General features: G+C 49.2%; 10 protein-coding genes across 10 annotated transcripts; 5 read left to right on the top strand and 5 right to left on the bottom strand.

Annotated features, from left to right (window-relative positions):
* Positions 1 to 1,243: 1,243 nt before the first annotated feature.
* Positions 1,244 to 2,787, bottom strand: N7529_010417 (FKBP-type peptidyl-prolyl cis-trans isomerase; the record flags this gene model as incomplete). Its single annotated transcript, XM_057245944.1, has 3 exons — positions 1,244 to 2,152; positions 2,217 to 2,648; positions 2,701 to 2,787. 3 exons carry the CDS (start codon positions 2,785 to 2,787, stop codon positions 1,244 to 1,246), a joined length of 1,428 nt encoding a protein of 475 aa, XP_057094207.1.
* A 512-nt stretch (positions 2,788 to 3,299) lies between these two features.
* N7529_010416 (putative DNA damage repair protein Mus42) lies at positions 3,300 to 6,401 on the top strand (the record flags this gene model as incomplete). The annotated part of the gene is made up of 1 exon (XM_057245943.1): positions 3,300 to 6,401. The coding sequence occupies one exon, from the start codon at positions 3,300 to 3,302 to the stop codon at positions 6,399 to 6,401; it is 3,102 nt and encodes a 1,033-aa protein (XP_057094206.1).
* A 570-nt stretch (positions 6,402 to 6,971) lies between these two features.
* On the top strand, positions 6,972 to 7,775 carry N7529_010415 (uncharacterized protein; the record flags this gene model as incomplete). The annotated part of the gene is made up of 2 exons (XM_057245942.1): positions 6,972 to 7,226; positions 7,368 to 7,775. 2 exons carry the CDS (start codon positions 6,972 to 6,974, stop codon positions 7,773 to 7,775), a joined length of 663 nt encoding a protein of 220 aa, XP_057094205.1.
* Positions 7,776 to 8,079: 304 nt separating this feature from the next.
* N7529_010414 (uncharacterized protein) lies at positions 8,080 to 8,844 on the top strand (the record flags this gene model as incomplete). Its single annotated transcript, XM_057245941.1, has 3 exons — positions 8,080 to 8,375; positions 8,438 to 8,561; positions 8,659 to 8,844. The coding sequence occupies 3 exons, from the start codon at positions 8,080 to 8,082 to the stop codon at positions 8,842 to 8,844; spliced, it is 606 nt and encodes a 201-aa protein (XP_057094204.1).
* Positions 8,845 to 9,700: 856 nt separating this feature from the next.
* zrfD (putative plasma membrane zinc ion transporter) lies at positions 9,701 to 11,563 on the bottom strand (the record flags this gene model as incomplete). Its single annotated transcript, XM_057245940.1, has 4 exons — positions 9,701 to 9,959; positions 10,014 to 10,113; positions 10,179 to 11,252; positions 11,311 to 11,563. The coding sequence occupies 4 exons, from the start codon at positions 11,561 to 11,563 to the stop codon at positions 9,701 to 9,703; spliced, it is 1,686 nt and encodes a 561-aa protein (XP_057094203.1).
* A 1,427-nt stretch (positions 11,564 to 12,990) lies between these two features.
* On the bottom strand, positions 12,991 to 14,557 carry N7529_010412 (serine/threonine-protein phosphatase 2A activator; the record flags this gene model as incomplete). Its single annotated transcript, XM_057245939.1, has 3 exons — positions 12,991 to 13,467; positions 13,515 to 13,866; positions 13,929 to 14,557. The coding sequence occupies 3 exons, from the start codon at positions 14,555 to 14,557 to the stop codon at positions 12,991 to 12,993; spliced, it is 1,458 nt and encodes a 485-aa protein (XP_057094202.1).
* Positions 14,558 to 14,697: 140 nt separating this feature from the next.
* Positions 14,698 to 16,401, top strand: N7529_010411 (uncharacterized protein; the record flags this gene model as incomplete). The annotated part of the gene is made up of 2 exons (XM_057245938.1): positions 14,698 to 16,237; positions 16,286 to 16,401. 2 exons carry the CDS (start codon positions 14,698 to 14,700, stop codon positions 16,399 to 16,401), a joined length of 1,656 nt encoding a protein of 551 aa, XP_057094201.1.
* Positions 16,402 to 17,549: 1,148 nt separating this feature from the next.
* N7529_010410 (M protein repeat protein) lies at positions 17,550 to 21,529 on the top strand (the record flags this gene model as incomplete). The annotated part of the gene is made up of 3 exons (XM_057245937.1): positions 17,550 to 21,134; positions 21,250 to 21,320; positions 21,379 to 21,529. 3 exons carry the CDS (start codon positions 17,550 to 17,552, stop codon positions 21,527 to 21,529), a joined length of 3,807 nt encoding a protein of 1,268 aa, XP_057094200.1.
* Positions 21,530 to 21,967: 438 nt separating this feature from the next.
* On the bottom strand, positions 21,968 to 23,297 carry N7529_010409 (Saf4/Yju2 family protein; the record flags this gene model as incomplete). Its single annotated transcript, XM_057245936.1, has 2 exons — positions 21,968 to 23,060; positions 23,179 to 23,297. The coding sequence occupies 2 exons, from the start codon at positions 23,295 to 23,297 to the stop codon at positions 21,968 to 21,970; spliced, it is 1,212 nt and encodes a 403-aa protein (XP_057094199.1).
* Positions 23,298 to 23,482: 185 nt separating this feature from the next.
* On the bottom strand, positions 23,483 to 24,295 carry N7529_010408 (oxidoreductase, short chain dehydrogenase/reductase family; the record flags this gene model as incomplete). The annotated part of the gene is made up of 1 exon (XM_057245935.1): positions 23,483 to 24,295. The coding sequence occupies one exon, from the start codon at positions 24,293 to 24,295 to the stop codon at positions 23,483 to 23,485; it is 813 nt and encodes a 270-aa protein (XP_057094198.1).
* Between the last annotated feature and the right edge of the window lie 1,044 nt (positions 24,296 to 25,339).

Below are 25,339 nucleotides of genomic sequence, written 5' to 3'. Positions count from 1 at the left end.
TTATTTATATATACGAGGACATTGACCTATTCGTATTACTTGTCGTTCTTCTCGACAAATTGCATTGGGATACAAGCGAGCTGAGGGACAATAAATCTTGGAATGCATGAGAAAATTTATTCTATCAAGAAAGCATTATACATGGAATTTTATTGTTTCAGCATCTCTAGGGTAATTAAGCAAGCCATTTGGATTGTGTGCAACGAACAAATGGGACCAAGTATTCTTGGAGAGATATATATATGTAGCCTTGACTAGGCGGCGCATGGTCAACTATACACCTAGGTACTTCCGCCAAAACGATCAATTCTATTAACAAATACCAACCAATACATTGAATTAAATCCCGTAGGCAACCTATCTAAAACCAGCAGACCTCAAACGGCCATAAACAGACGTCAAGTCAAAGCAAGCCACATAGGCATCAACATTCCATGGATATGCAAGTCTGACCCTTGGTAGCATGATTGTAGGATGAAGCTACCAAGCCCTCCTATGAGCTTAATTCGAAAACCCAAAAAATACAAAACGAATACTACCCTAAAAACGCAAAGAACGGAATGGAATGTATATCAAAATTTCAAAAAAGAATGGACTCGCGGGGAATCGAACCCCGGACCACTCCCATGCTAAGGGAGTATTATACCACTAAACCACAAGCCCATTTGATGAAAGACCTCACGTTTTAATGCTACATGAATAAAGATAATTACATGGCCACAGAAATAACACATCGGACATGTTTGATTTACAGAATGCAAACACATTGAGTCGAAATAAGTCGAAGTCAGTTGAAGTTAAGCATAGAGAGGGGTCATTGTTATTTGAGAGTTTCTGCCACGGCACTGTGTGCGATGTGCGAGAGTAAAGTTGTCAGTTCTATACACTGAATCGACATGCTCGTAAGGTCAGAATCACAATGAGAATTACGGGAAAGGGGTTTCTTGAATTTCTTGAGACCAAAGGTGTTTTTACAAATGAAAAATAGGATTCGTTTCTACACCGGAACAAATTCAACATCATATGATGGATTCAAATAAAGCAATAGACAGTACAAAACATAGCAATATAACAGTCACTTTTTCCATGCAGGGATACGAATTCCTCGCCATCATCTCATCCATGCCACATGCAGTGGGGAGTGAGCGGAAAAAAGACAGCAATGGATATCACGGGAATCATGCAATTAAACCGGTATCCTCAAACACCCCGGTGAAAAGACGGATGGCACACTTCAAGCAGTTCACTTGATCTCAAGGAGCTTGACGTCGAAGACAAGCTTGGAGTTGGCAGGAATGCCGGGGAGGGCCTTCTTGCCGTATGCGAGGGCAGGAGGGATGGAGATGCGACGCTCACCACCGACAGCCATGCCGGCAACACCGATGTCCCAACCCTTGATGACCTCACCCTTGCCGAGCTTGAAGGTGAAGGGCTTGCCCTTCTTGTTGGAGTCGAAGACCTTGCCGTCCTCGAGCTTGCCGATGTAGCGCATGGCAACAACGTTGCCGCTCTTGGCGGCAACACCCTTACCGAGCTTCTTGTCATCGATCTTGACACCGCGGATCTCCTTCACGCCGAGGGTGCCGGTGGGCTTGTCACCGGAGGGAGTAGGGCCCTGCTCGAGGTTCTTGGCGAACTGGACCTTCTTGTCGGCCTTGGCCTCCTTCTTGGCCTCCTTGGGCTCAACAGCGGCGGCATCGCCGTTGTTCTTCTTGAGCTTCTTCTGCTGGGCCTTGGTAAGAGCGGGCTCCTCAGCCTTGGTGGACTTGGCCTTGCTGGCCTTGGCCATGAGATCGTCGAGGCTGGCTTCCTCCTCAGCGGCACGCTTGTTCTTGCCCTTCTTGGACTCAACAAGCTTGGGGGCCTCCTCCTCACTCTCGACCTCGGTGATTCTGGGGTCTTCCATATCATCAAGGTCATCGCTGTCACCCTCCTGCATGGCGATGAGGTCCTCCATGTCGAGCTCGTCCTCATCGGGAGAAAGATCATATTCATCCTCATCATCCTCATCATCGTGGTCGTGGTCATGGTCGTGACCCTCATCGAGACCAATGACGTAGTTACCGGTCAGGTAGACAGTGTGGTTACCAGTGACCTTGAAGAAGACGGGCTCACCCTCGCAGACGGTGATATCCAGAGGTTGTTGATAGCTCTAGAAGGGAGTTAGTCGCCGAACTTGAACAATTTCCAGCGCGAACGAAAGGTATGAAACTTACCTGGTTAGGGCTGAGGGTACAGATAACGCTCTCGTCGAGCTCAAGACCCTCCTCGGACTCGGAGTCTTCATCGTCGAGGGCAGGGCCCTTACCCTTGATAAGCTTGGAGATGGCAGCCTTCAAGTCGAAGTCCTCATCCTCATCCTCATCATCGTCCTCCTCCATGGCGTCCTCGAGGTCCTTGAGGGCAGCAGCTTCCTTCAGCTTGCGGGCCTTCTCCTTGTCACTGGGGCCACCGTTGCTCTCCTCCTCAGAGTCATCCTCATCATCCTCATCACTGTAATCCTCATCATCCTCATCATCCTCCTCGAGGTCAAGACCGGGAGGAGCGCGAATGATCTTCAGAGTGGCACGGGTAGGCTTGCTGGTGTCCTCGTCGCCATCGAACTCGGGGGACTCATCAGGATCAATAGCAGCCATGCTGACACGGAACTAGACCTTATGTTAGCGCTATACATTGAGCTTATTGATCAATCAAGCTTACCGAAGCAGAAGCATTGGGAACTGCGGCAACCAGGGCACCGGGAGGAACCCGGAGCGCATAGACTGCGACAGGCTGGACGGCAGACATTGTGGATAAATGGAATTGAAATAAATTCGAAATGAAAGAAAAAAATTGAATTTAAAAAGAAAGAACCACGAGGACAAGAAGATGTGGATGAAGGAAAGAAAAGGGAAGAAAAGAAAAGATGCTACCCAAGCAGAGCATGCGGCAAAAAATCAGAAAAAAAAAAGATCAATCAATCATATCAATGGAATTCTCACCGCTGATGTATTGCCAGTGTACACCGCTGCCGGAACAGTTTGAGCCCACGTGATACTGTGCCGAAGCTTCGCGTCAAAGGTCAACAGCACTTTCTTTTTTTCGATTTGATAATTGCTATATCGGCCATGGTGGTCATTGTAGCCCAACATGGGCTCCCGTCATGAGATAAACTCCAGTGCAGTCCGCAAACGCATTGAAAATCGTGAGTTCGGATGTGCATACTGGTCCCCACTTTTATCTGACCGTGTTTAGATGATTTCATCGATGAAGCCGGAGAGGAGTATGATGCCTCTAGTTTTGGCGGACTCGGAGATTATATGCGGCGGAAGAAAATCAAACTGCAAAATCTCGATGCAGAAATCCGAGCTTCCGCTGGTGACCGTCCACCCATATTTCGCGGGGTGGTTGCCTATATCAACGGGTACACCCAGCCTTCGCTGCAAGATCTCCACCACATGATTGTCAGTCATGGAGGGGGGTTCCTTCAGTTTCTAGATGGAAAGACCACTGCCACTCATATCATTGCAAGTGTTCTTACGCCCAAGAAACGGGAAGAGTTCCGCCGGTATCGCATAGTGAAACCTGCGTGGGTGACGGACAGTATAAAAGCGGGACGCCTGCTTCCATGGGATGGATATAGAGTTGTAGACGAAGGCCAGGCGCAAAGGGTGCTCAAATTTGGCGATGGTCGCTTTACTAGCCAGATGAATAGCCCTCGTTCGGGCTACAAAGACCAATCAAGGGCCAGTTGGTATAATTCGCAGCTCCGAGAGATGAGTGCTGCTGAATTGGGCCTTGACTCTTCTCCAAAGCCTGTGACCCCATCTGCACGGTCAAATACCCCACAGCTGCAGATGGTCACTCCTACCATGCCGAGCCAACAGTCCCAATCGGATTACGGCGATTTTCCTAGCTCCATTATCAAGGAAACAGAAGAAGTCCAGAACATTCAGGTTCAACATGCCGTCAGCGAGAACACAGAGGATATACAAATTCCCGAGCAAACACCGCACCTTGATATAGATGTGACCCCACCAGGTGCACAGGCTGACTCTGCCAAACCATCTTCGCTCGAAACTTCAAGCCCCACAAAACCCAACTTGACTTCCGAGGAGTATAATGCACAGCTTCTTGCTGATCCACGGATGAAAAAGTCCAGTGTGGTCAATCCGGATTTCTTGCAGCAATACTATAGAGAGTCTCGGCTCCATCATCTATCGACCTGGAAGGCGGAGTTGAAAGCTCAATTACAGGCCGCAACCAATGAAAAATCGCAATCTCAGATGTCGAAAAGGAAGCCGGTTTCTGGCTCAAGAAGATACATTTTGCATGTGGATTTCGATTCTTTTTTTGCAGCGGTCTCACTTCTCAAGCATCCAGAGCTCAAAGACAAACCAGTTGCTGTCGCTCATGGCTCTGGACCAGGCTCTGAAATTGCTAGTTGCAATTATCCTGCTCGTGCGCAGGGCGTCAAAAACGGGACGTGGATGAAAGGCGCTTTGCATTTATGTCCTGATCTGAAAGTCCTTCCTTATGACTTTCCTGCCTATGAAGATGCAAGCCGCAAGTTCTACAGCTCGATACTGGCTATTGATGGTATTGTGCAGAGTGTCAGTATCGATGAAGCCTTGATTGATGTTACCACCTTGTGTTTGGAAGCCGGCGGCTCAGATGGGAGATCTATGTCGGAAGGGTCAATTGATCGTGAGCAAGCAAAAGCAGATGAAATCGCTATAGGCTTGCGAGAGTCAATTAAAGAAAACACCGGATGTGCGGTCTCTATTGGCATTGGCAACAATATCCTGCTTGCGAAAGTGTCTCTCAGAAAAGCCAAGCCTGCTGGACAGTTTCAACTGAAACCAGATTCTGTCCTGGAGTTCATAGGGGATCTCACAGTTCGTGATCTCCCAGGAGTGGGTCACAGCATGGCAGCCAAGCTTGAAGAATTGGGCGTGAAATTCGTCAAAGATATCCGAACCCTTCCCAAAGAGAGGCTAATATCTGGCTTGGGACCCAAGACTGGAATCAAAATGTGGGAATATGCTCGTGGAATCGATCGAACAGAAGTCGGTGACCAAGTTACGAGAAAGTCTGTGTCGGCCGAGGTTAATTGGGGCATTCGATTTGTTAACCAGGAGCAAGCAGACGACTTTGTGCGGTCTTTGTGTGAAGAACTGAATCGAAGACTGATGGAAAATCTGGTTAAGGGCAAACAACTTACACTCAAAGTCATGCGACGATCCCTCGATGCGCCACTAGAAGCGGTCAAACATCTTGGTCATGGCAAATGTGATACTTTCAACAAAAGCGTTGCTCTTGGCGTAGCGACCAATGCACCGGATGTCGTTTCGAAGGAAGCGATATCAATGTTGAGGAGTTTCAACTTTTCTCCAGGAGACTTGAGAGGCTTGGGCGTCCAAATGACCAAGCTTGAACCGATCAAGACCGGCTCTTCAGGTCTTCAAAGCAGCCAACGACAACTAAACTTCACTGTATCCCCACCTCGCAAGAAGGTCATCCCAATTTTTGATCCCGATGAATTGGAGAGTCCGCACAAAGATGAATCTGTCCGCATTCAAGCGGACCCAGTCCTGAGTGACAGTGCCCACAAACCTCTCAATATCTCTGGATCTCAGTTCATAATGCCTACTCAGGCAGACCCAAAAGTAGTTGCCGAGTTGCCCACAGACATTAGGTCAAGACTTGTTGCACAAGCAAGACCGCGACAGAATGTCCGCTCTGGATCTCCATGTCCCCCTCCACGCGAGACTCGACAGCCTGCTCAAGCAGACCTACCTCCTCAGTCTGAGTTAGACCCCGATGCATTGGCCGCACTACCCGAAGATGTCCGCAAGGAGGTACTAGAATATTATAACCACTCGGTTTCTGCTGCTGCACCACCACCACCACCACCACCACAACACGAACCGTCAATACTCGAATCACGCCCATCGATCCCCGGATCTCTCAAGCTGCGAAGGCCACCTTCACCTCCCAAAAAGAGACGTGGTCGTCCACCAAAGTCGGTAACGCTTGCGAATAACGCCAAATCTAAATTTTTAAATCAATCAGGTTTCGGGTTTGTGCTTCCTCGGCCAATGGCTGTATCTGCTGGTGCCGAGGAAGTCTTGTCCAGACAGTCATCACCAAATATCGAAGAGCCGGCTGAAGTCTCAGCTGAGTTTCTCGCTGCCTTACCTGAAGATATTAGACAAGAAGTTCTTGAAGAACAAAAACGCTCCCGCATTCAACAGCGCTCACGAACTACGGCATCTGCGCAAAGACCTCCATCTCGACAGGAACAACACCCCCCTGCACCAGCAGTGGCAGAGAAACGTCTCCCTCTCCCCCTCTCCCGCACAGGCCTGTATTTACATCGCAGCGTCTCTCGCAACTACCGGATTTGCGAGACGCTGTGAGCTCATGGCACGAAGTGTTTGCAGCGGGTGGTCCATATGACGAAGATGTTATATCATTGTGTACATACCTGACTAGTGTGACTTTGTCGGAGAAGGATGTGGATAAAGCAGTTTCAGTTGTGCGCTGGCTGATGTGGTTGGTCGATGACCGTTTGCAGGGGCAGGAACCTGAAAATGCCCAAGGGTCTCGATCCGAGGGGACGATAAGCTGGGAAGAGACTATACGGACGATGCAGGACACTGTGCAGGCAGCCTTGGAAGAGAGAGGTCTGCCTCCAGTAGAATTTTCATAATCGACACATCAATTCTGACATCACGCATTGCACCTTCATCCGAAGAACGGTAGTTTTGGGAAAGATATTTGATCATACAAAAAGCTCAACGTTTGTAGACAGACTATTGGCACCATCCAAAGAAATATAGGTCAAGAGGTGTGCAGAAATTGAAGGTGTCTGTTTACCCTGTATACTTTTGGAGAAAAACATGGGGCCCACGTTTGTAGCACCACCTTCTTCAGGTCAACTTCTCCTTCCTCTCTCTTCTCATCTTTGGACTGTTTTGTTCTTGACCATGCTGCCTGTTACAAACGGTCAGTTTTCCTTCAATGTTGACACATTCTATGTCGCCGCATCTGGCGGACGTATCCACCGGCGCGCGGCACCCCCTAAGATCAAAGCTCTCTATGATACAAGCGTCGACAGCACACCCGACCACCCAGGCCATTGGTACGAAGCACAGCTCATTCACTATGGCTTGCCCCCATCAAAGGTCAAAGCAACTGCCAAGATGAGATTGTTGAAAGCTTTGCAAGATGGCGGTCTCAGCGTTCCCAAAGAAAGCATTCAAATTGAAAAGAACCTGAAGAAAGAATAGAAGAAACGAAGTCTGGAGGAAAATCCAGTGGCCTCTGGAGCACACAAGCAGGTAAATACTAAGGTTATAACGACAAAGACTGTTGCAACCAAGACAATCACAATTTCTAAGACTGTGGAGTCCAAAACTACTGCGACTAAAGCTGCTGAGACCAAAGCTGCTGAGACCAAAGCTGCTGAGACCAAAGCTGCTAAGACGAAAGCAGCGGCGGGAAAGGCTCCCGCTGCTCCCAAACCAGCTGCACCGAAGAGTACTGCGACAAAGGCTGCTCCCAAAGCCACTGCCACAAAGGCTGCTAGTGCGAAGTTTCCTGCTGCGCCCAAAGCTACCGCCACTAAAGCTGCAAAGGCCAAATCTCCCGCAGCTCCCAAAGTTGCAGCCAAATCCGCAGTAGCCAAGACTGCCGCCCCAAGAAGACAACTGCACCGAAGACCTCTACCCCCAAGGCTACGGCGGCCAAGACTGCCACTACCCAGAATGCGGCAGCCAAGAGGAAGATAGCTTCGAATGAAGAAGAAACGGCAAGCCAGTCACAGACCGCCAAACGTCGCGTAGGTGAGCAGAAGGCACCGAAAAACAGCCGTGTAGATGCTAGAAGCTACTTGGAGGTGAATGGATTCAATGGGCAGCCTGAATACGAGGATGCACCTCCCTCGTACGATTTTGCGTGCGGAATGGTAAGCATTACTCCCCCTCACACTAGAAAGAACAGATCCTGACCTTTCTACTCAGGGCGGCGGAATTCCCTACGACGGCGCACATGATAGAATGGAAATCGATTAGGAGAACGAAGACGAGAACGAAAATGAAGAACCCCCCGTCTTCACCTCATCTCAAAAATACATCGGGTCTACTTTATGGAATCTATCAAGTTCGCTCCTTTGACGTTGAAGACCAATGGCTCGATGCTGCACCCTCAGAAGGACTTACCATGTCCCTCCGTCTGCATAGGAATGCGATGTGGGGCTCGTACGAGTTTGGGACATTTGAAGGAGTAATTTTCATGCCACAACGACCTTTGTGGTCGTCTTTCGAGGAAATTCGGGTCGAGTGGCGTGGAGACTGGCGAAGGCCAGATCGACTACGGCGAGGACTGTCAAGGTTGATATCAATTTTTGGGTGATGGTGCTATTGTAGAAGTCAACTGCGTAGGCGATCTCAAGTTCCAAGGACGGCGGATCAGTCGCAATGAAACCCATTTTGTCTAGACAGGAGCTGAACTGCAAGCGGAATAGGATCAATGAGAGCATGCGGAGAGACCTCGGTATGAGTGAGCGACTCTTTGGGGTTTCCATTCAACGATGTGTTTAATTAGTAATGTGATTCGACAATATAATCAATTTGATTTTTCTTATCTGAGTATGCTTTACGTGAACATACACAGCTTATGGAAACGTTGAACCACAAGGCTATGGCTTTCGAAAAGGGCGCAGCTATTGAATCCGACACCAACCAATATGCTGAAGTGAACGAAGGGCTCGAAGAGGCAAACTTACAAGGTCCAAAAAAGGAACGCGCCCTTTACCGAGAGGAGTCAATGCTTGTACTGAATTTGAAAGAACTTTTATGATACTATCAGACGTGATAAAATATGGTATATGCGCGCAGGAATGGTTCTGGATTGCTCAGACCAAGGAGAATGTTGTAGCCGGAGGTGTGGATGCCGCGCACAGAGGTACCTCTCTAGCAAGAAAGGTACGGTCCATTGGACCCCAGATTGCTGGTGTTGTGTTACCTTCCGCGGCTTCGAACTTCCAATAAACGAAAAGGCAGAGATTAGGGACGATCCGAAAGAAATGCTTTTTGGGACAAGATCGTCCTATCTTATGAAGATGGCAAACTGCCCAAAAACCAAAATCCCTGTTGCAGATATTTTTTTGGAAAGGGTAAAATGGATAAGCAAGTCTCACTAAAAATGGCTTGATCTGCGTTGCTGAAGAATCATCCACCTCGTAACTCCGCTAACTACGAAGGTGCATAGCGGCCAGGGGTTGGATTGAATTATTTCTAGACGTGCTGTCTGAACAGATGTCTGATGTTGACATACTGTAACCATTATCAAAATTAGAATCCCTGATATCTCTTCTATAAATCTTTTATATCTCTTTTATATCTCTTTTATATCTCTTTCATATCTCTTTCATATCTCTTTTATAACTCTTTTATACCTCTTTTATATCTCTTTTTACGCCCTCTTTTTACCATAATCTCTTTTATACTTAAGTCAGTATCCCCCTTATCTGTAATCTGATCAATCCTACCCCTGGCCACTATGTACCTTCGCACCCAACACTCCCTACCATCCCCAAGGCCACCACTACCGGAAGTCAAACTCGATGCGACTTGCTTAGCTCCTAGATCAAGAGTCGCATGCGCGACGCATCAGCCGTGTACCAAAGTCCATACAAAGCTTTATCGCGGAGTGCTTAGGCCCAGGCTCCGACGATGCTCATACAAAAAGCCCCCATGAACACCAGTATACAGGCGTATACTCTTCTTTTCCCACGAAGGATGCGCCAGCTTTCGTCACTAAGAAAGTCTTCTGACATCAACTCTACAAGGGAGGCGAAGATGAGAAGCCCGGCAGAAATGGCATTCATGATACCAACGACAAGCAGACCGACCTCTGAATCGGGACTGTAAAGTGTATGTGTTGCGAGACCAATTGCCTGGCCGATCGGAGTCCTGGTAATATGTTAGTGCATTTGAACTTGGGGCGTGGGAGCGGACTGAACATACGTGCAACCATAAGCAAGTGACATGATCCATGGCTGGAGTTGTTTCTCTGACCAAGGAAGTGCGGAAATGCGAGATCCCAGTGCTAGACCTTCGAATGTTTCTGTGGATGACTTGGTCAACTTGAACCCATTATGCCACAAATGGAATGGACAATGGAAAACTCACGATGAAATACAATGGCAATCAACAAGATCACGAATTCATTACCAACTGACACACTGAGCGACATGCCGATAAACACACTGTGGAAAAGGATGCCCATCTCGAGGAGGTAAACCTGCATCGTTTCCTTCCTCTGCTTCTGTTCCGGGGTGAGATCGAAGGAGTCATCGTGACGCTCCACATCGGACTGGATGGTCCCATTCTCCTTTTCATGATGAGTTTCGATATCGGGCACAGAAGAAACTCGGACAATTTCGTCGGTGCCATCTCCCATACGATGAATAGTTCTGCTTATACTCGCAGACCGTCCAATCAATGGACCCATATCCCGCAGATGGGGTCGGCCTTCCATGCCAGCAGAACGCGGGCTTCGCTCTATACAATTTTCGGGGCACCTGAGCTCATCGCATGATGGAATTGTGGCTTCCGCTGAAACTCGAGCCGAAGAAGTCGGCCTCTGAGCTGAAGCCTGGTTTCCCCCACGGCAAATACTTTGGGCCGGGCTGAACACCATTTCAATGACTGTTACGAAGAAGATGCCACCCAATGCAATGGCACCCGGCATAGCAGGGTAGTCATTCGTCCAGAAATGGGAGAGACACGGATCTCCCAGAGAAGTGAACGCAGTTGGAAGGAGGTGCACAAATGCGGTGGCGATCAAGACACCAGTTCCAAAGTGGCTGACGAAGAACAAAAATGACGGCGGAATGTGCATTCGAGGGAAACGAGTAGCGAGAATTGGGAATGCGCATGCAATGGTCGAAGTGCCCAAAATGATGAAGAGGGCTGCGACATGCAGCGGCAGGTCATACGCATCGCCACGAACCCCTCCTTGGGCACAGCTTGATCGTTTCGCGGATACTGGGTACTGTTCAATTGTTTCTTCTAGCACAAGCGACTCTTTGGAAGTGAAGCGTTTCTTCAAGGTGTCGAATGAAATCAGAGCTGAGACAAAAAGCACTGAGAGGAGCCACAAGGCCCAATCTTTGATGCTTTGATATGTCGGAAGAACAACGTCGTCCGCACCCAATCTTTGGTGACCGAGGTCGGTTTTGGTTTGGTGGGGAGCGAGGCGTCCTATCGAACTGGTAAGACAAGAGAATCATATATCATATATGTGATTAGAATTTTATACCTGACAATGTCAGGGACGCCTCGCGTCCTGAAGCGAGATCATTGGCCGCATTCTTTTCTCCCAGCGGGAGAACACCCATCCAATTAGAGCTTCCCCGTATTACGCCTGTACCACCTTCGTCGTTTTGCTTTTCACGGGCGTTTGAAATGCTACCGAGGTCTTGGCGTGTAGTCACATCAGAAGCGAGGAAGCGTGGGCTCTGATTCCACCCATCACGCAGCATACCATTGTCGGTCCGGGACGGGCAGTTCATGATGCCAAGATGCTAGCAGTTATACTCTGAGTGACTGGACAGGGGTTTTCACAAGTGAAAAGAGCGATATGTTCGCCCCGAACCACAAGGCACCATCGATCCTTAGGGCTTGGCATATGGTGGACTCCGGCCCGATGTCTTGGCAGAGGACCCTGGTATTCAGCCATGATTCGCCTAGACACATTTGTCGGTCCGACATTCGTCGAATGTCGGTGCCTGGTGTTTTGTGGATCGTCGCAGTATGATGTGGTCCAATGCTTGAACCGTTTTTGGATGTGAACTATATCTTGCTGTCGGAGTGTAAGAATTGCACGGCAAGCATTCTTGTAAAATATTCAATTACCGCTTCAAAGTAATCAAACATACGGCGAGCCAAGAAATTTTAGTACAGAATTTTATGGTTGTCAGATGGTAAACCACTAGTGACACCTCGCAGGAAAGCTAAAAGCTGTAACCCACTTAAACCGTACTAGCTCCCATAACTTCAATCTCACTACTAACCTCAAAGAACCCATAAGGCTAGTAAACTCACAAGGCAAAGATATGCATGAATTTCTTCAAAAACCGACAGAGCTATCTACACCCAGACGCCAGCTGACGTCGCATGCTCATCAGGCTGCCTCCTGCCATGTTGCTGTCATGGGTTGGAAGTAACAATTGCATAGATTCGGTTGAAACAAGCCGATGGGCCATTTCCGCCGAGGATATCGAAGGAGATGAGAGTGGAATTCGTATGAGCACTCTGTATGGTCTGATCATGTGTCCATTCTGGTCTGAGCACATGAAGATTAACTTCGGTTTCCGGGTCTGCTGGTCTCAGAATAGATGGGAAAAATATGGATTGAGGTCTTTTCCAATTGTAATCCCTCAATTGCCGTGGTCAGCTATTTGGTTGGAATGGAATAATCCACTTGTGACAGCTATCAGGGAGTCGGATGTTGTTCTTGAAGTATGGGACCTCACTGGAGGATGAGTCAAGCTCCGGCGAAGGATAAGAAGGAATTGGATTGGGGTTCTTTAGAACATTTTGTGCTTCCCTTTTAAGGATTCCAAAGTTGATTGCATTTTCGAGAAAGTCTTGTTAAAAGAAGAGACCGAACAACGTTATCCTGCACCTGCATTGGAGTATGAAGGGTGCCCTCTGCTGGATCCATACGAACCGGATTTATAAAGGAGGACTGTTGAACCAGCTCGAGTACCATACTATAAATGCTGTTTTTGATTACAACTTACTGTTGTAATACTAAGACAACATCTGGATCACGCCAATGAGCAATGAGCACATGTGAAAGGGGTTGCAATCTAAAGACAATATTGGTTCAAGTTACTGTTAAAACAAACAATATATAGAAGTGTTCAGAACTCAGAGGAATTACAGTAATGCATGTTGATATATTTCTTTTCTTGATTGTTTTGTGACCATTTGATCATTTCGCCCAGGGCGCCTTGGTCTGGGCATCAGCACTTGCCCCTGAAGATGAAGGTGCAGGCTGTGAGGACGCCGATGCCCATGGTGCTCTAGAAGGAGCCATAGGACCTGGAGGCATCCTTGAAGTATCAGGAAGAGTAGGGGGGATTCTCGTTGAGGAACCGGTGGGACCATCTCTCCTTGCCCCAGCCCAAGGAGCTGCTGTTGCGCCCATCGGAGGAGCAGGCGATGCAGCCCCAGGCTTAGCCCAGGGAGCCTGAGTGCCAGCTCCAGGCACGGGGCGCATGGCAGCAACAGACGGCATACCTTGATCCGGCGCAACCGGACGTGCCTGGGGACCGGAGGTTGTGTGAATAGTGGAAGGGGGCGGAATAGCATTTGGATCGCGGTCCCAAGTAAATAGAGAGCCGAAGGGGAAGTGCTGTACCACGGGGAATTTTGAAAGAACCTCCGCATTGTACATCTTGACCATTCCCTGTTTCCTGTCAGCGTTGAAACTCAATGAAATTGGAGATGCCAAACCTTATTAATCTTTCCCCAGCCGGCTCGAATACCAGAGATATCGAATAGCATGGGACTGTGCTCCCAAAATGGCCCTCTCTTCACATCATAGATAAACCCAATTGCAGCGAAATACAAGTTAGTTTGGCGTTCTCTCTCAACGATATTTGCCTTAGCAACATCTCCTGGGTCCGGGGCATTAGGTAGTGAGCCTTCTTCGGGGGTAAGGTCATTTTCATTGATTGCAGGCGAGAACTGGGCAGAACCAAAGATGTAAGGAGCGAAAGAGTGGTCGTCAAGTCCCCAGACACCATGAGAGCCAGCAGGTTCTAAGTTGTATGTTTTAATAAGTTTTCTGACAAGTTCCAGGTATCTTGGAGACAGCAGTTAGTAACGTTGAAACATATATTGTGCGGTAGACTCGGGCAAACGCACGGATGAACTACCCCGATGACAATGGCTCGCTCCTCCACGCCTGGATCAGCCTTGGGAAAGCCGTTCAGCTTCCAGATTCCACCAAGAAAAGCGAGAAAGCTCAATTCATGGCCTGTGCCGTAGTCCAAGCGCTGTCCACTCCCCCAACTGCCCAACAAGTATGCCTTCAACTCGGTCTCTGCTGTCGTGCTGTCCGCATTGGAGGTTCCTCGCTGCAAGAGTTCGACCGGTAGACATTCTTTCAATAAATCGGATGCGCGGCTTTCAACAATATCACACCACCTCCGGAAGCTTATATTTCCGAATCTGCGTGGGCCGGTGTCCGGGGGGACCTCTGCTATGATATCTTCGAGTTTCAAGAGGAGTCGCTGCAATTGGCGGATCGGGGCGGAATATTGAATCGCGTCGCTGTTGATTATCCAGGGTTGAATTGTATTATCCGGTAGCTTCAGCGGAAACATTGATCGGTTGAGTTGTAATATCCAGGTCATGATGTCAGTGTATGCTTTCGAGGTCAGGAAAGCCGATACATCGTCGGATTCATGGATCTTCTTATTCGGTCTGATGAAATTCTGCGGCATGGACGGGTCCAGTACGGACAGCACACGTATAGGCGGACCATTAGCCATTTTTGCTGAAGTAAAAATCAAAATAGTGAGGTGCAAAGAGAACGAGGGGAAGCGGGATGATATTATTATTGTTAGCGGGGGGCTCCACTCTAGCTTCCCTTGCCGCGTCGTGCTTTCATTCAACTTACCCACGCGTCAAAATGCCGCGGAGGGTTCGTAAATTGAACAATCTCACCACCAACAGTGTTGACTGGTTGAACTATGTCAACGCATCAGATTTGGATAATCTATCCCACACAAAAAAGCGTCGTATTGCACATCGAGATAGCGTGTACGACCTACCCGTCTCCCCAGAACGACCCCAAAAAGCCCGTCAGACCGAACCAAAAACCACTACAAGGATTCTGAGAAGTAAAGCGCACCCGGGTGTTGCACAAACTGAGTCATCGTCAAGCTCTTTTAACAACGAAGAAGACCGGGAGCCCAATGATGCCGAATCTGAGTTAGACGGAGGCAACTCCGAGCCAAACAACAGCGAGTCTGCACCAATCCAAACTGAACACGACAACAACGGAGAGGAGGATCAGGCGGAAATCCGCCATAATTCGGGTAGTGAGGATGAGCTAGATCCTTTCCTTCGACCGATTGAACTGTTTGAAAGATATGGAGAACAAGGTGAAGGATATGAAGACAAGCACGGGGACAAAGATGAAGACGAAGATGAAAGTGAAGACCAAAATAGAGACGAAGCTACAGATGAATCCGACAACAGCTCTGGTGGTTATTCCTCGTCCGAAGATCAGACGAAGTCAACGTCCACTCGCATCCCCAGAGTTTCCGTCGAGGTGCAAATCTCTAATAGTACAGTGCAAAACCAAAAGGAATTCTCAAATTCGATACATGCGCCGAACAGTGATCTACAATCCTCCCTGGTTGCTCCATCTCCGCAGGAGATACCCGAGACACTAGGAGACCATCAATCCCTTCCCCATGAACTTCCCGCAAACACCCATCCGATTTTCATCTGGCTGAGCGAAACCATACAAGAATCTGGATTTAAAGAAATTTGGGAAACCATGGTCAACACACGGAAAATAACCAAATCACAAGCCGACCCCTCGATGAAAGAACGATTCAATCATATCAGAAAGATGACTTACCGACTCCGAGGTTTCTATAAGACCATGACTGAAACCGCTACCCCAGAAATTTCTACCCAGAGAGATTGGAGGAAGCAGTGTAGTCTAATTGCCAACAACATATTCAAGGAGATTCAATGGATTATCTACGACGAAGCCCAAAGCGACGAAGTGGAGGGTGCAATGCTAGTCCAACAACTTGAGGCCCATATTGTGCCATTGCTGATTGAGCTGGTTCTTTTCGGTTTCCAGACGTACATGGCCAAGGGCGATTGGACGACACGTCATTTCTGCATTTCTCTCGATCTACTTTGGGGATGCAGTTATAAAATATCCACTTTTGCTGATATGGCCTCCCAGATGGGATGCGACTTCGCGGGCCCATCTCAAAAGCTAATGCCGCGCGTGAAAACCATCAAAGATGCAGTGAATGCTGGAAGACTGTGCAAGAGCGCGCGCGGAATGCCCCACAGGCATCCAACATACAAGCACTTCAACCTGACAGAGGTGGACAGTCATATTTCTTGTGGGCCATGGACCAGAGTGGAGAAGGATGCACTCCGAAGTGCATTTGAGAGTGCCCGAATGGATGGATTGAATGGTACGATTGTTTCCTTCTTTCCTTTTCGGTCTTTCTGACAACGAACAGGAGATGCTTTATACATCGATATCAAATGTGACATTCGGTATGGTACTTTGTTCTTTGAGCGCATTCTGCGACAGGTTAAGGCCGAAGCTATCGAGCTCCGGCTGGATGAGGATTGAAATATGCTTTTTAGGGATATGCAGTTAGATACTGTATTAATTGATTTGGGATACCCTTTTGCGATGCTGTGCATCAAATACAACAAAGAAAGCCAAATTGTCTTAGACATCGAACATATCGAGGAAAATTACGAGTAAAATCACACCCAATTTGGGAAGCCGATATATATCATGTATGAGCTTTCGAGGTCGACAGTATATAAAAGCGGAAAGCCGAGTGGATCCGAACCATGGATGTCATTGTTTTGATCCGAATACCCGTGGACGCGTTAGGCCGACTTGCATACATTGTGTATCTCTCAAGGCTTATGTTAATTAAATTTGTACAGACATCGGGACTTCTATAGATATGTATATTGAGATGGACATAGGTAGCTAATATAGAAGTCGGATTTATACAAAGTATAAACATTGCGGATTTCGAAGAACAGTGTTAAAAACTTATGGTCTCTATGATGATGCGTGACCCTCCATGAGATCAAGAGACAATAAAATTACCACTGAATCACACTCAATGACATCTCAAGACAAGTTCTCAATATGCAAGGGAGATTGAGTACCCCAGATGCACGACCCAGTTGGACGATCCCCCCCCCTCCTAAATTGACACCGCTTTCTCTTTTCCCGCTTTCCCCTTTTCTTTCATTACCTTCGTTTATTTGCTTTTTCTTTGTTCAATTGCAGTCCGCTGGACTTCCTTTGATTCTGTTTCTGAATTAGCTGTTGCAGCCCCTGAAGTTGCCGGAATCTGTCAGGCGCGTGAGTACAATCTTCTCCTTTCTCTTGGCCCTTTGTTTTGGGAGCTTCGGTTCAGGCACATTTGCACCCAGTCAAGCTATCGCAGCGAGCAAAATGTACAGCAAATTCTACGCAATAAAATAAGCCAAGCTCAGCTCTTGTATTTTGAGCGCGATGAGCTTCCTTGACGAGGTCAATGCAATCGCAATATTGGAGCCAAGCTCTTTATCTTGGCCTTCGATGTGCATACTAGCTCTCAATCTGCGTGGTCAAGCTTTACCTTGGAATGAACAAATGCTAACTTGAATGTTCGAGGGTAGTTCAATTGTACAACAAACACACTCGCCGGAATTCGAACATACCTCGGCACTTTTGTCTTTTAATACATTAATCTCAAACAACCCCCCGATATGTCGTCCATTGACGAACCGGTCATTGCGCCTGCTTCCGCCGAGGTTCCTATGGAGGTCGACGAGAATGAGCCTCCTGCCACTCCGGTAGACCCCACCGTCCTCTCTGGAGGTGAGGAGGTGGTCAAGTCTAGCCCCGAGCTTGTCAAGGAAGCTTCCAAGGCCTCCCCGGCCAAGGTTAGCCCTGGCGCGCCTGGTGTAGTGAAGCGTACTACGTCCGGAACTGCTGTTACCAAGCGGCCCACGTCGTCATCCGCATCGAAGCCTACCACAGGTACTACTCGTACGAGCACCAGCAGCACCCTCAACAAGCCGCCTACCCGCCCTGTGCCCACGACAGCCACTCGGAAGCCGTTGAGTAGCTCTACAACCTCGTCCCACCGGCCCCGAATGTCCGTCAGTAGCTCCGCAGATGAGAAGCCTCGGTCCGTGGCGAGTTCTGGAGATGAGAAGCGTGGCATTTCTGGCACGGCGAAGCGCATGTCTATGGCCGGTACTACAACCACCCGGGCCCCTCTGAGACCAACTTCGTCTTCTATCGACCGTCGATCAAGTGTCGCTGGTCCCACTGCGGAGAGGAAGCCTGCCACTACAACTTCACGCACCGCGACTTCCACGAGCAAGCCAGTTGGTCGACTGACTTCTGCTACCACCCCTGCAGCCCGTACTACTCCATCGACATCGACCACTCGCCCGGCTACCGCTCGCCCCACTTCTACGACTAGCACCGTCAGATCTGCGACTGGCGCAGACCCCAAGAGGCGATTGAGCACAGTTCCTGGTTCCTCAACTGCTCGTGCTGGTGAGTCTGAGAAGCTGCAAGCCCTTCAGACGAAGCTGTCCGAGAGTGAGGAGACTGTGGCTAGTCTAAAGACTGAGCTGGAGACTGTTAATGAGAAGCTCAGCCAGCTCTCCATCTCGGCTGAAGCACCATCGGGCGATGCAAGTGCTACTGAGGCTACTCGGGCGGAGCAGCACACCCTAGAGATAGAAAGGTTGACTTCGGCTCACATGGAGGAACTCCAGGCCCTGAAAGATCGATTGGAGGAAGCGGAAACCCAGCGCAAGGAGCTGGAAGAGAGCTCCCAAAAGGAACTGGAGGAGGCCAGGCAATCTGCCTCCGCACAGGGCGATGAGAAGACAGTTTCCCTTCTCGATGAGCTCAAGGAAACCCACAAGATTCAGCTTGAGGCCATCGAACAAGAATTGGTAGCTCACAAGGCTTCCGCTGCTCATTTTGGAGAGCAAATCAATGCTTTGAATAACGAGCTTGAGCTCCAGAAGTCCGCCCTCGAGGAAGAGAAGGCTCGTGCCCTTGAACATCTCGAACGTGACAAGCGTTATGACCTAGTGATGGAGAAACTGAACACAGAGATTGTCGAATTGAGAACACTCAAGGAGAAGGAGGTCCGTGCCGCCGAGCAAAATGCCGAGGAGAAGGTTTCTGCGCTTCAGGAGCAGGTGACGTCTCTCGAGGAGAAGCTCGCTGCAGCCGAGTCTGCGACCAAGGAAAATCCTGGGCAGACATCTTCGATCGCTGAAAAGGACCAAGAGATCATCGGCCTACAGCAGGCTCTCGAAAAGGTTCATGCGGAACTCCAGGAAGCCCGTGGAAGCGCAGTCTCCGAATTGGACTCCAAGATCGAGGAGCTCGGATCTGCCCACCAGGCCGCCATTGCTCAGCTCAAGATTGAGCATGACGCTGCTATCAGCTCTCTTTCAGCAGCCCACGCAGAGAAGCTCACTCTTGCCGAGGCGACCGCTGAATCGAGCGGCACGGAACACACTAACCAACTCCAGGAGCTCCGTGATGCTCTCGAAATCTCAAGAGCCACTGCCAAGAAGGACCAAGAGGATGCCATTGCCGAGCTGAAGATTGCTCACGACGTGGAGTTGAAGTCCCTCCAAGAAAAGCTTGAGGCTTCGGAGACGACTGCCAAGAAGGGCCAAGAGGATTCCATCAACGAGCTGAAGATTGCTCACGACGTGGAGTTGAAGTCCCTCCAAGAGAAGCTTGAGGCTTCGGAGATCACTGCCCAGAAGGGCCAAAAGGATGCCATCAACGAGCTGAAGATTGCTCACGACATGGAATTGAAGTCCCTCCAAGAGAAGCTTGAGGCTTCGGAAACTGCTCTCAACGAAAGCCGCCGTGCCCTAGATGAAGGCAACGCTTCTGCCCAAGACGTTGCTGTTCAGGAAATCGACGCCCTTCGACACAAGTGTGAGTCACTTGAGTCGCAATTGACCACCGGCACTGGCAAGATCAACGCCCTTCTTGAAGAGATGCAAAGCAAACAAGCTGAAGCTGAGGCAATTCATCGCACTCTCTTGGATTGTGAAGATCACGCTAAGAAGGAAAGCGCCCAGAAGGATAACAAAATGAGGGCTCTCGAGGAAAAGGCCGCCGAGGCTATATTCCTTCTCGACCAGCACACTGCGCAGGCCGCCGATGTGTCGGAGCAGCACCAAAAGGCACTAGATGGCTTGAACTCCACCCACGCCACACGCGTGCAATCCATCGAGAGTGAATTGAAGGCAGCACTTGACGACCACGCTGGCGAGATTGATTCTCACACCGATGAGTACACTAAGCTTCAGAAGCAATTCGAGGAGACCAAGGCCGAGTTGCAAGCTGAGCTTGCTAAGTTGCAGATTTCTCACCAGGACGATGCCGAGGCTCATGCAAAGCAAATTGCTGAGTTGCAAGTTGCCTTTGAAGAAACCAAAGTCAAGCTGCAGGCTGAACTCGAGGCCGCCCAGACCTCCAAGGCTGCTTCAGCGGAGTCTGATGCCGAACACGGCAAAGCAATCGAGCAGCTTCTCACCATGCATGAGTCCAAGCTCTCTAGTCTCCGGAAGGAACTTGAGAGTTCCAACGAGTCCAAAATCGAGGAGCTCCAACGGGCTCATGACGCAGCCCTGGCTAATGCCAATGAGAAGCTCGATCGGGCTACGGCAATTGTTCAGGATACCTCCGCTTTGGACAGTTTGAAGGCCACAATTGCGGATCTTGAGAGCAAGCTTGCTGACTCCGAGAAGGCCCGCATTACCGTCCAGGAGTCCGCTACATCTGCCGAGAGTCGGTACGCGGCTCTCAACAAGGAGTACCAGGCGACCATCGCTCAAGTCACTGAACTGCAGCAGTCTGCTCTTGACTCGACCAGCCAGAAGTCACACCTTGAGCATATCATGAAGCAGCTTTCTGAATCTCGCGACCAGCTTCTCAAGGCCAAGGCCGACAACGCCGCCATTTCGGACGCTCTCGTTGATTGTAAGACTCAGAACAAGACTTTGACAGAGAAGGTGGAAGCCGACGAGCGTGACCTGAACAACCAGATCGACAAGAACATGAGTCTTCTCGAAAAACTTGGCGCCGTTGACTCCGATATCTCTGCCAGCCGACGCCGAGTCCGTGAGCTCGAAACAGAGCTTGCTGTCCTCAAGGCGGACAGTGGAGATAAGAGCAGCAGCTCGGGTTTGGGCGCCAGCCGTTGGGCGACAGCCGACGAGGGTAGCGAGAATGCTGAAGATGGGGGTCAAGCCACAACGGAAGGTGAGGACCTAGGCCCATCCATTGAGGGAACGGTGGGAGATCCCCGATTGAAGAAGTCTTCCTACTCATCAGATCTTCCCGCATTCCATCCATTTATATGAGATTGAAGACTATGTTAATGTATACGGAAACTAATTTATTGCATAGATGGCAAGCATCCAGGAACAGCTTAAGCACGTCCGAATGGCCCACGATGATTGGTATAGCGACCATGGCAGGTGAGCATCACTAATTCTCTCGATTCGAAGAACGTACTGACTCCTTTGACCCCCTTAGAATAATTGGCGAGCTGGCCAACCTATCTCAGCAAGCCAGCCCCGCTCGCAGCCTCTCGACGACCCCTCTCTCGGAAGTACCAACATCAGCCAAGGAGCCAGAACCTACCCGGACCCGCGCAGCAACAGTCTCGTTCTTCGGCAAAGGCTGATCGCGTAGATCAGAGATCTTTCTGAGCTCTTAGTCATGATGCAGCATGACTTTCTTTTGTTTAGTCGTTTTGCTCTCTGCTCTTGTCATTTTACTGTATGTAATAGCTCGCAGGATACCCTGTCTTACTAGGTCGGGGTTGTCCCGCTATTCTTGTCTCAATATTTTTATTTTATAAATACTTGTTTGAACTCATACCGTTCTCTGTCACCTACCAAGTATAGGTCTAAGCAATTGACTCGTCCGGTAATGTTTGCCAATATAGAAAGGAGGAAAAGAAGATTCATTACAGCCCTAACTAAGAGAGTCGTGGCACACAATCCATGAAAAATGCTATGATTAAAAGGCTAGAACAAAGTGGGTATCTCATAGCACGATAATAAAGTTCAAAGAACGCCTCTCCGATGAATTAAATCCGCAAGGAGACTTGGCAAGAAGATCACTCCGAGTCAGAAGAATAGTCCACCAGTGGGTTTTTCGCCGGGGCAGCCGGGGTTTCGGTGGATACAGCATCAGGTTCGTTTGCGCGACTGACGGGAGGAGCCGATTTGGCGTTTGCGCGAGAGAAGGGAGTCGAAGCCGGGGCAGTCTTCTCCTTCGTCTTTGGCCTCGGAACATCCACCTTGTTCACTTGGAAAGAATCAAGCTTAGCACGGGTATTAGCAACGAGCGCGTTGCGGAAAGCTGCTTTGCGAGCAGCAACAGGATCGGCCTTAGTCCGGTGCGAAGGACGTGATGTTTCACGCGGGTCAGGTTTGCGCGCGGAAGTACCCGCATGCTCAAACACAGGCTTGGTAAGAGATGCACGCTCAGTACGAGGCATGAGGGCATTGCGGTCCTCGGCGAAATTAACCATGCTCGCCCGCTGGCGGTCCATGTCTGTTTCTTCAACAAGCTCGATCCCAAGGCTCATCTTGTCTTTGAGGGCCTCGTTCGCAGCCGCAGTCTTCTCAAGGCCCTTCCTCTGCTGTCGGAAAGTCCGGCGTAGCTTCATAGATTTCTCATAGGGATCTTCCCAATCTCGAGACTGCGCCTTCTGAAGCTCAAAGATGCGACTGGCCTCCGTCTTCGCGCGAGTCTTGTCCTCCATTTTCCCCTCTAGCTTCGAAAACGGATCCTTTTCCGCTGCATCCTGGCCCGGGCCGTGGGGCTTGATAGCGATTTCGCCAGGCTGCAGGGGCTTGTCTTCGCCGGTATCGCGCTTCTGTCCGCCTTCGGTAACGACGTAGGCGGTGTTTTGTGGATCGGTTTTGAGCTCGATTGTGCCGCCGCAGACGGTGTGTTTCATGCGGAAACTGTAGATGGGGGTGGTGTAGTAGTTGCCGATTTTTGTTTTCTCGGCGTTGAAGCGTACGCCTTGTCCAATTATCACGGGGTGTGGCTTACAGTTTGTGCACCACACTGCGAATGGCATTTCAAATCGCACGATCAGAGCTCCTGTTGTGTGGAGCTTTCGCGCGCGTGCGCCGAGAGCATGCTTCCCCGCCAATTTGTTTCCGGTCGTTAAACCCTCTTGGTCGGGCGGAACATAACTACATTAAGATTAGTTGGAATTTATTACCGATAGGAGTTCTTGCTAACCGTCCCATATCTATTGCAGTTGCATGTTAGTTCGCTGTTTTCACGCTCTCTCAGTTGGGACAGACTTACTGAAGCCCTGCATCCTGGGCTAAATTGGGCGTCTGCCGCTGATTAATAGAGAGGTACTGATCAAGTTCAAAGGTCGATGCAGAGCTGGCCATACAAGAGAACCAGTAGCCAGTCTGCATTAGGAGTGTCGAAGTTGCAGAAGTGAAGTTCTTGATCGGAATATCAGAGAGCGATTTATCAGATAATGACGGCCTGCGATAACGACGGTCGGCGATAACCTCGGAATGGAGTTAAGCAAAATGACTAATCAATATCTAGGCCCACATTGGGCCTCAGTCTCCATTGATATGCTCCACACTATGCACTATGTCCTTCCTAAATAATACCCGCCATTTGCCTCCACAATACTACCAGTCGCATAGTGGCATTTCATGAGATATATGTAAGCCTCCGCCACATCCTCTGGGGTACCAACTGTCCCAGTCAGACCGCCATTGGCGAAAGATTCAAGAATGTCATCCAACTTTTCCGCTGGGAAATTTGCAAACAGCTCGGTATGAACTGCTGCGGCTTGGACCAGGTTCACTCGCACGGGCTTCAACTCCACCGCCAGACCACGCATAAGCCCTTCTGCTCCAGCGGCAAGCCCGGCGCCAAGCGGCCAACCCGAACGTGGCCTGTGCGATGAGGCTCCACCCGTCAAAGTATAAGAACTGGCGGGGGAGATCTCAATGAAATTAGAGATATGTTTCGCTAGAATCATAGGTGCCACGTATCGCACCGTGCTGGCCTTATTGATCAGATCGGGTGTGATGTCCTGCATGGCTGGGCGCACTAGGGCATCGCCCGCAGTGAACACGATGTGGTTTAGTTTCGTGACTCCATTATCTGTGGCGGCTTTGAGGAGCTTCTCAATGTTCACGTCGAGATTGGAGACATCGGACAGGTCGCATGCGTGAGTGGTGAGACTTTGTTTCTCTGCCTGAGAGGGGTAGGCTTCCTTCAGACGGTCTACTGTCTTCTCCAACTTGGCTGGATTCGAGCTGGAAATAATGACGTCGGCACCATGTTCTAAAACTGCTTCTGCGACTGCGAATCCGAGCCCCGAAGTACCTCCAATGATCAGCACACGGCTGTTCTGCAACTTGGATGTGTACTTGAGGTTAGGACTGGCCATGTTGGAGTGGATAATGGTGGATGTATAGATCCTACCGCGTAGCTCAAGTCATCACCTTATTTATACCTATGTATGTACACTGCCATAGGGTTGACTCCTCCACCTGGGTATTTTACACCAATTATTAAGCACAAGGTAATTTCGCGAACTTTTCGGTGGTATCGGCAACGCTTAGGCCGAATGGCCGAAAGCCCGCCCCGTTTTGTCTTTACCACAGGCATTAAAAGCCCTTGGCATACGCCCGGGTACGAAGGTACATAGCGGCCAGGGGTCAAATTGAATGATATCTAGGTCCGCTGCCTGAAGATGCCTGACTTGAGTATATCTGAGATTACGGTAAGAAAAAAGAGGTGAAAAGAGGCAAAAAGGGATATAAAAGAGATATCAGGGATCACAATTTGGATAATGGCTACAGTACGCCGCATGAAGCGGTGGAAACGGGGTCAAAACCAGGCACCTGTTCAGGCAGCACTCCTAGAAACAATTCAATCCGACCCCTGGCCACTATGCACCTTCGTAGACACGACTTTACTTTCATGGGACTCAGTGTCACAGAGGGATAGCGATCAACATGAGGACTATAGATAGGTAGAGAGAGAAGCCACATCAAAACTTTATTTTAAATCAGAACACTATTATTAGCGGGAAAACTTTATGGTCGTACAATTAGAGAGTTGGTTTATTTTACTCTTCATAAAGCTAATTGCTACCTAGGTATGGTAGAATACCGATTCATCATCCTTACAACACGACCCCTCTGCCCTCGTCATAAAAAATTCTCTTGCAAATTTTTGTTATCAAATTTCCATTCCTAGCTTCATACTCAATGCGCGATGAAAGCTAGCCAACATTATTTGCCGGTGAGTGTTTGTTAATCTGTGTGAACACCTCACATTTGGGCCATGCCAATGGTATAAGAAGGTAGTTCGTCGCATTACTTTGTTCCTCACTACCATTATCCTGTTTCTACATAAACCAATTTCACCAGTATTCACAAATATTGATCCGACTGAGGTTGGTACAGATCAGGGTCGGTAAAATCCC

The sequence above is a fragment of the Penicillium soppii genome (assembly GCF_028829465.1).
Source record: "Penicillium soppii strain IBT 18220 chromosome Unknown utg000007l, whole genome shotgun sequence".
In the NCBI taxonomy this organism is placed as follows: Eukaryota; Fungi; Ascomycota; class Eurotiomycetes; order Eurotiales; family Aspergillaceae; genus Penicillium; species Penicillium soppii.
This window is presented reverse-complemented; position numbering and strand designations above follow the sequence as displayed.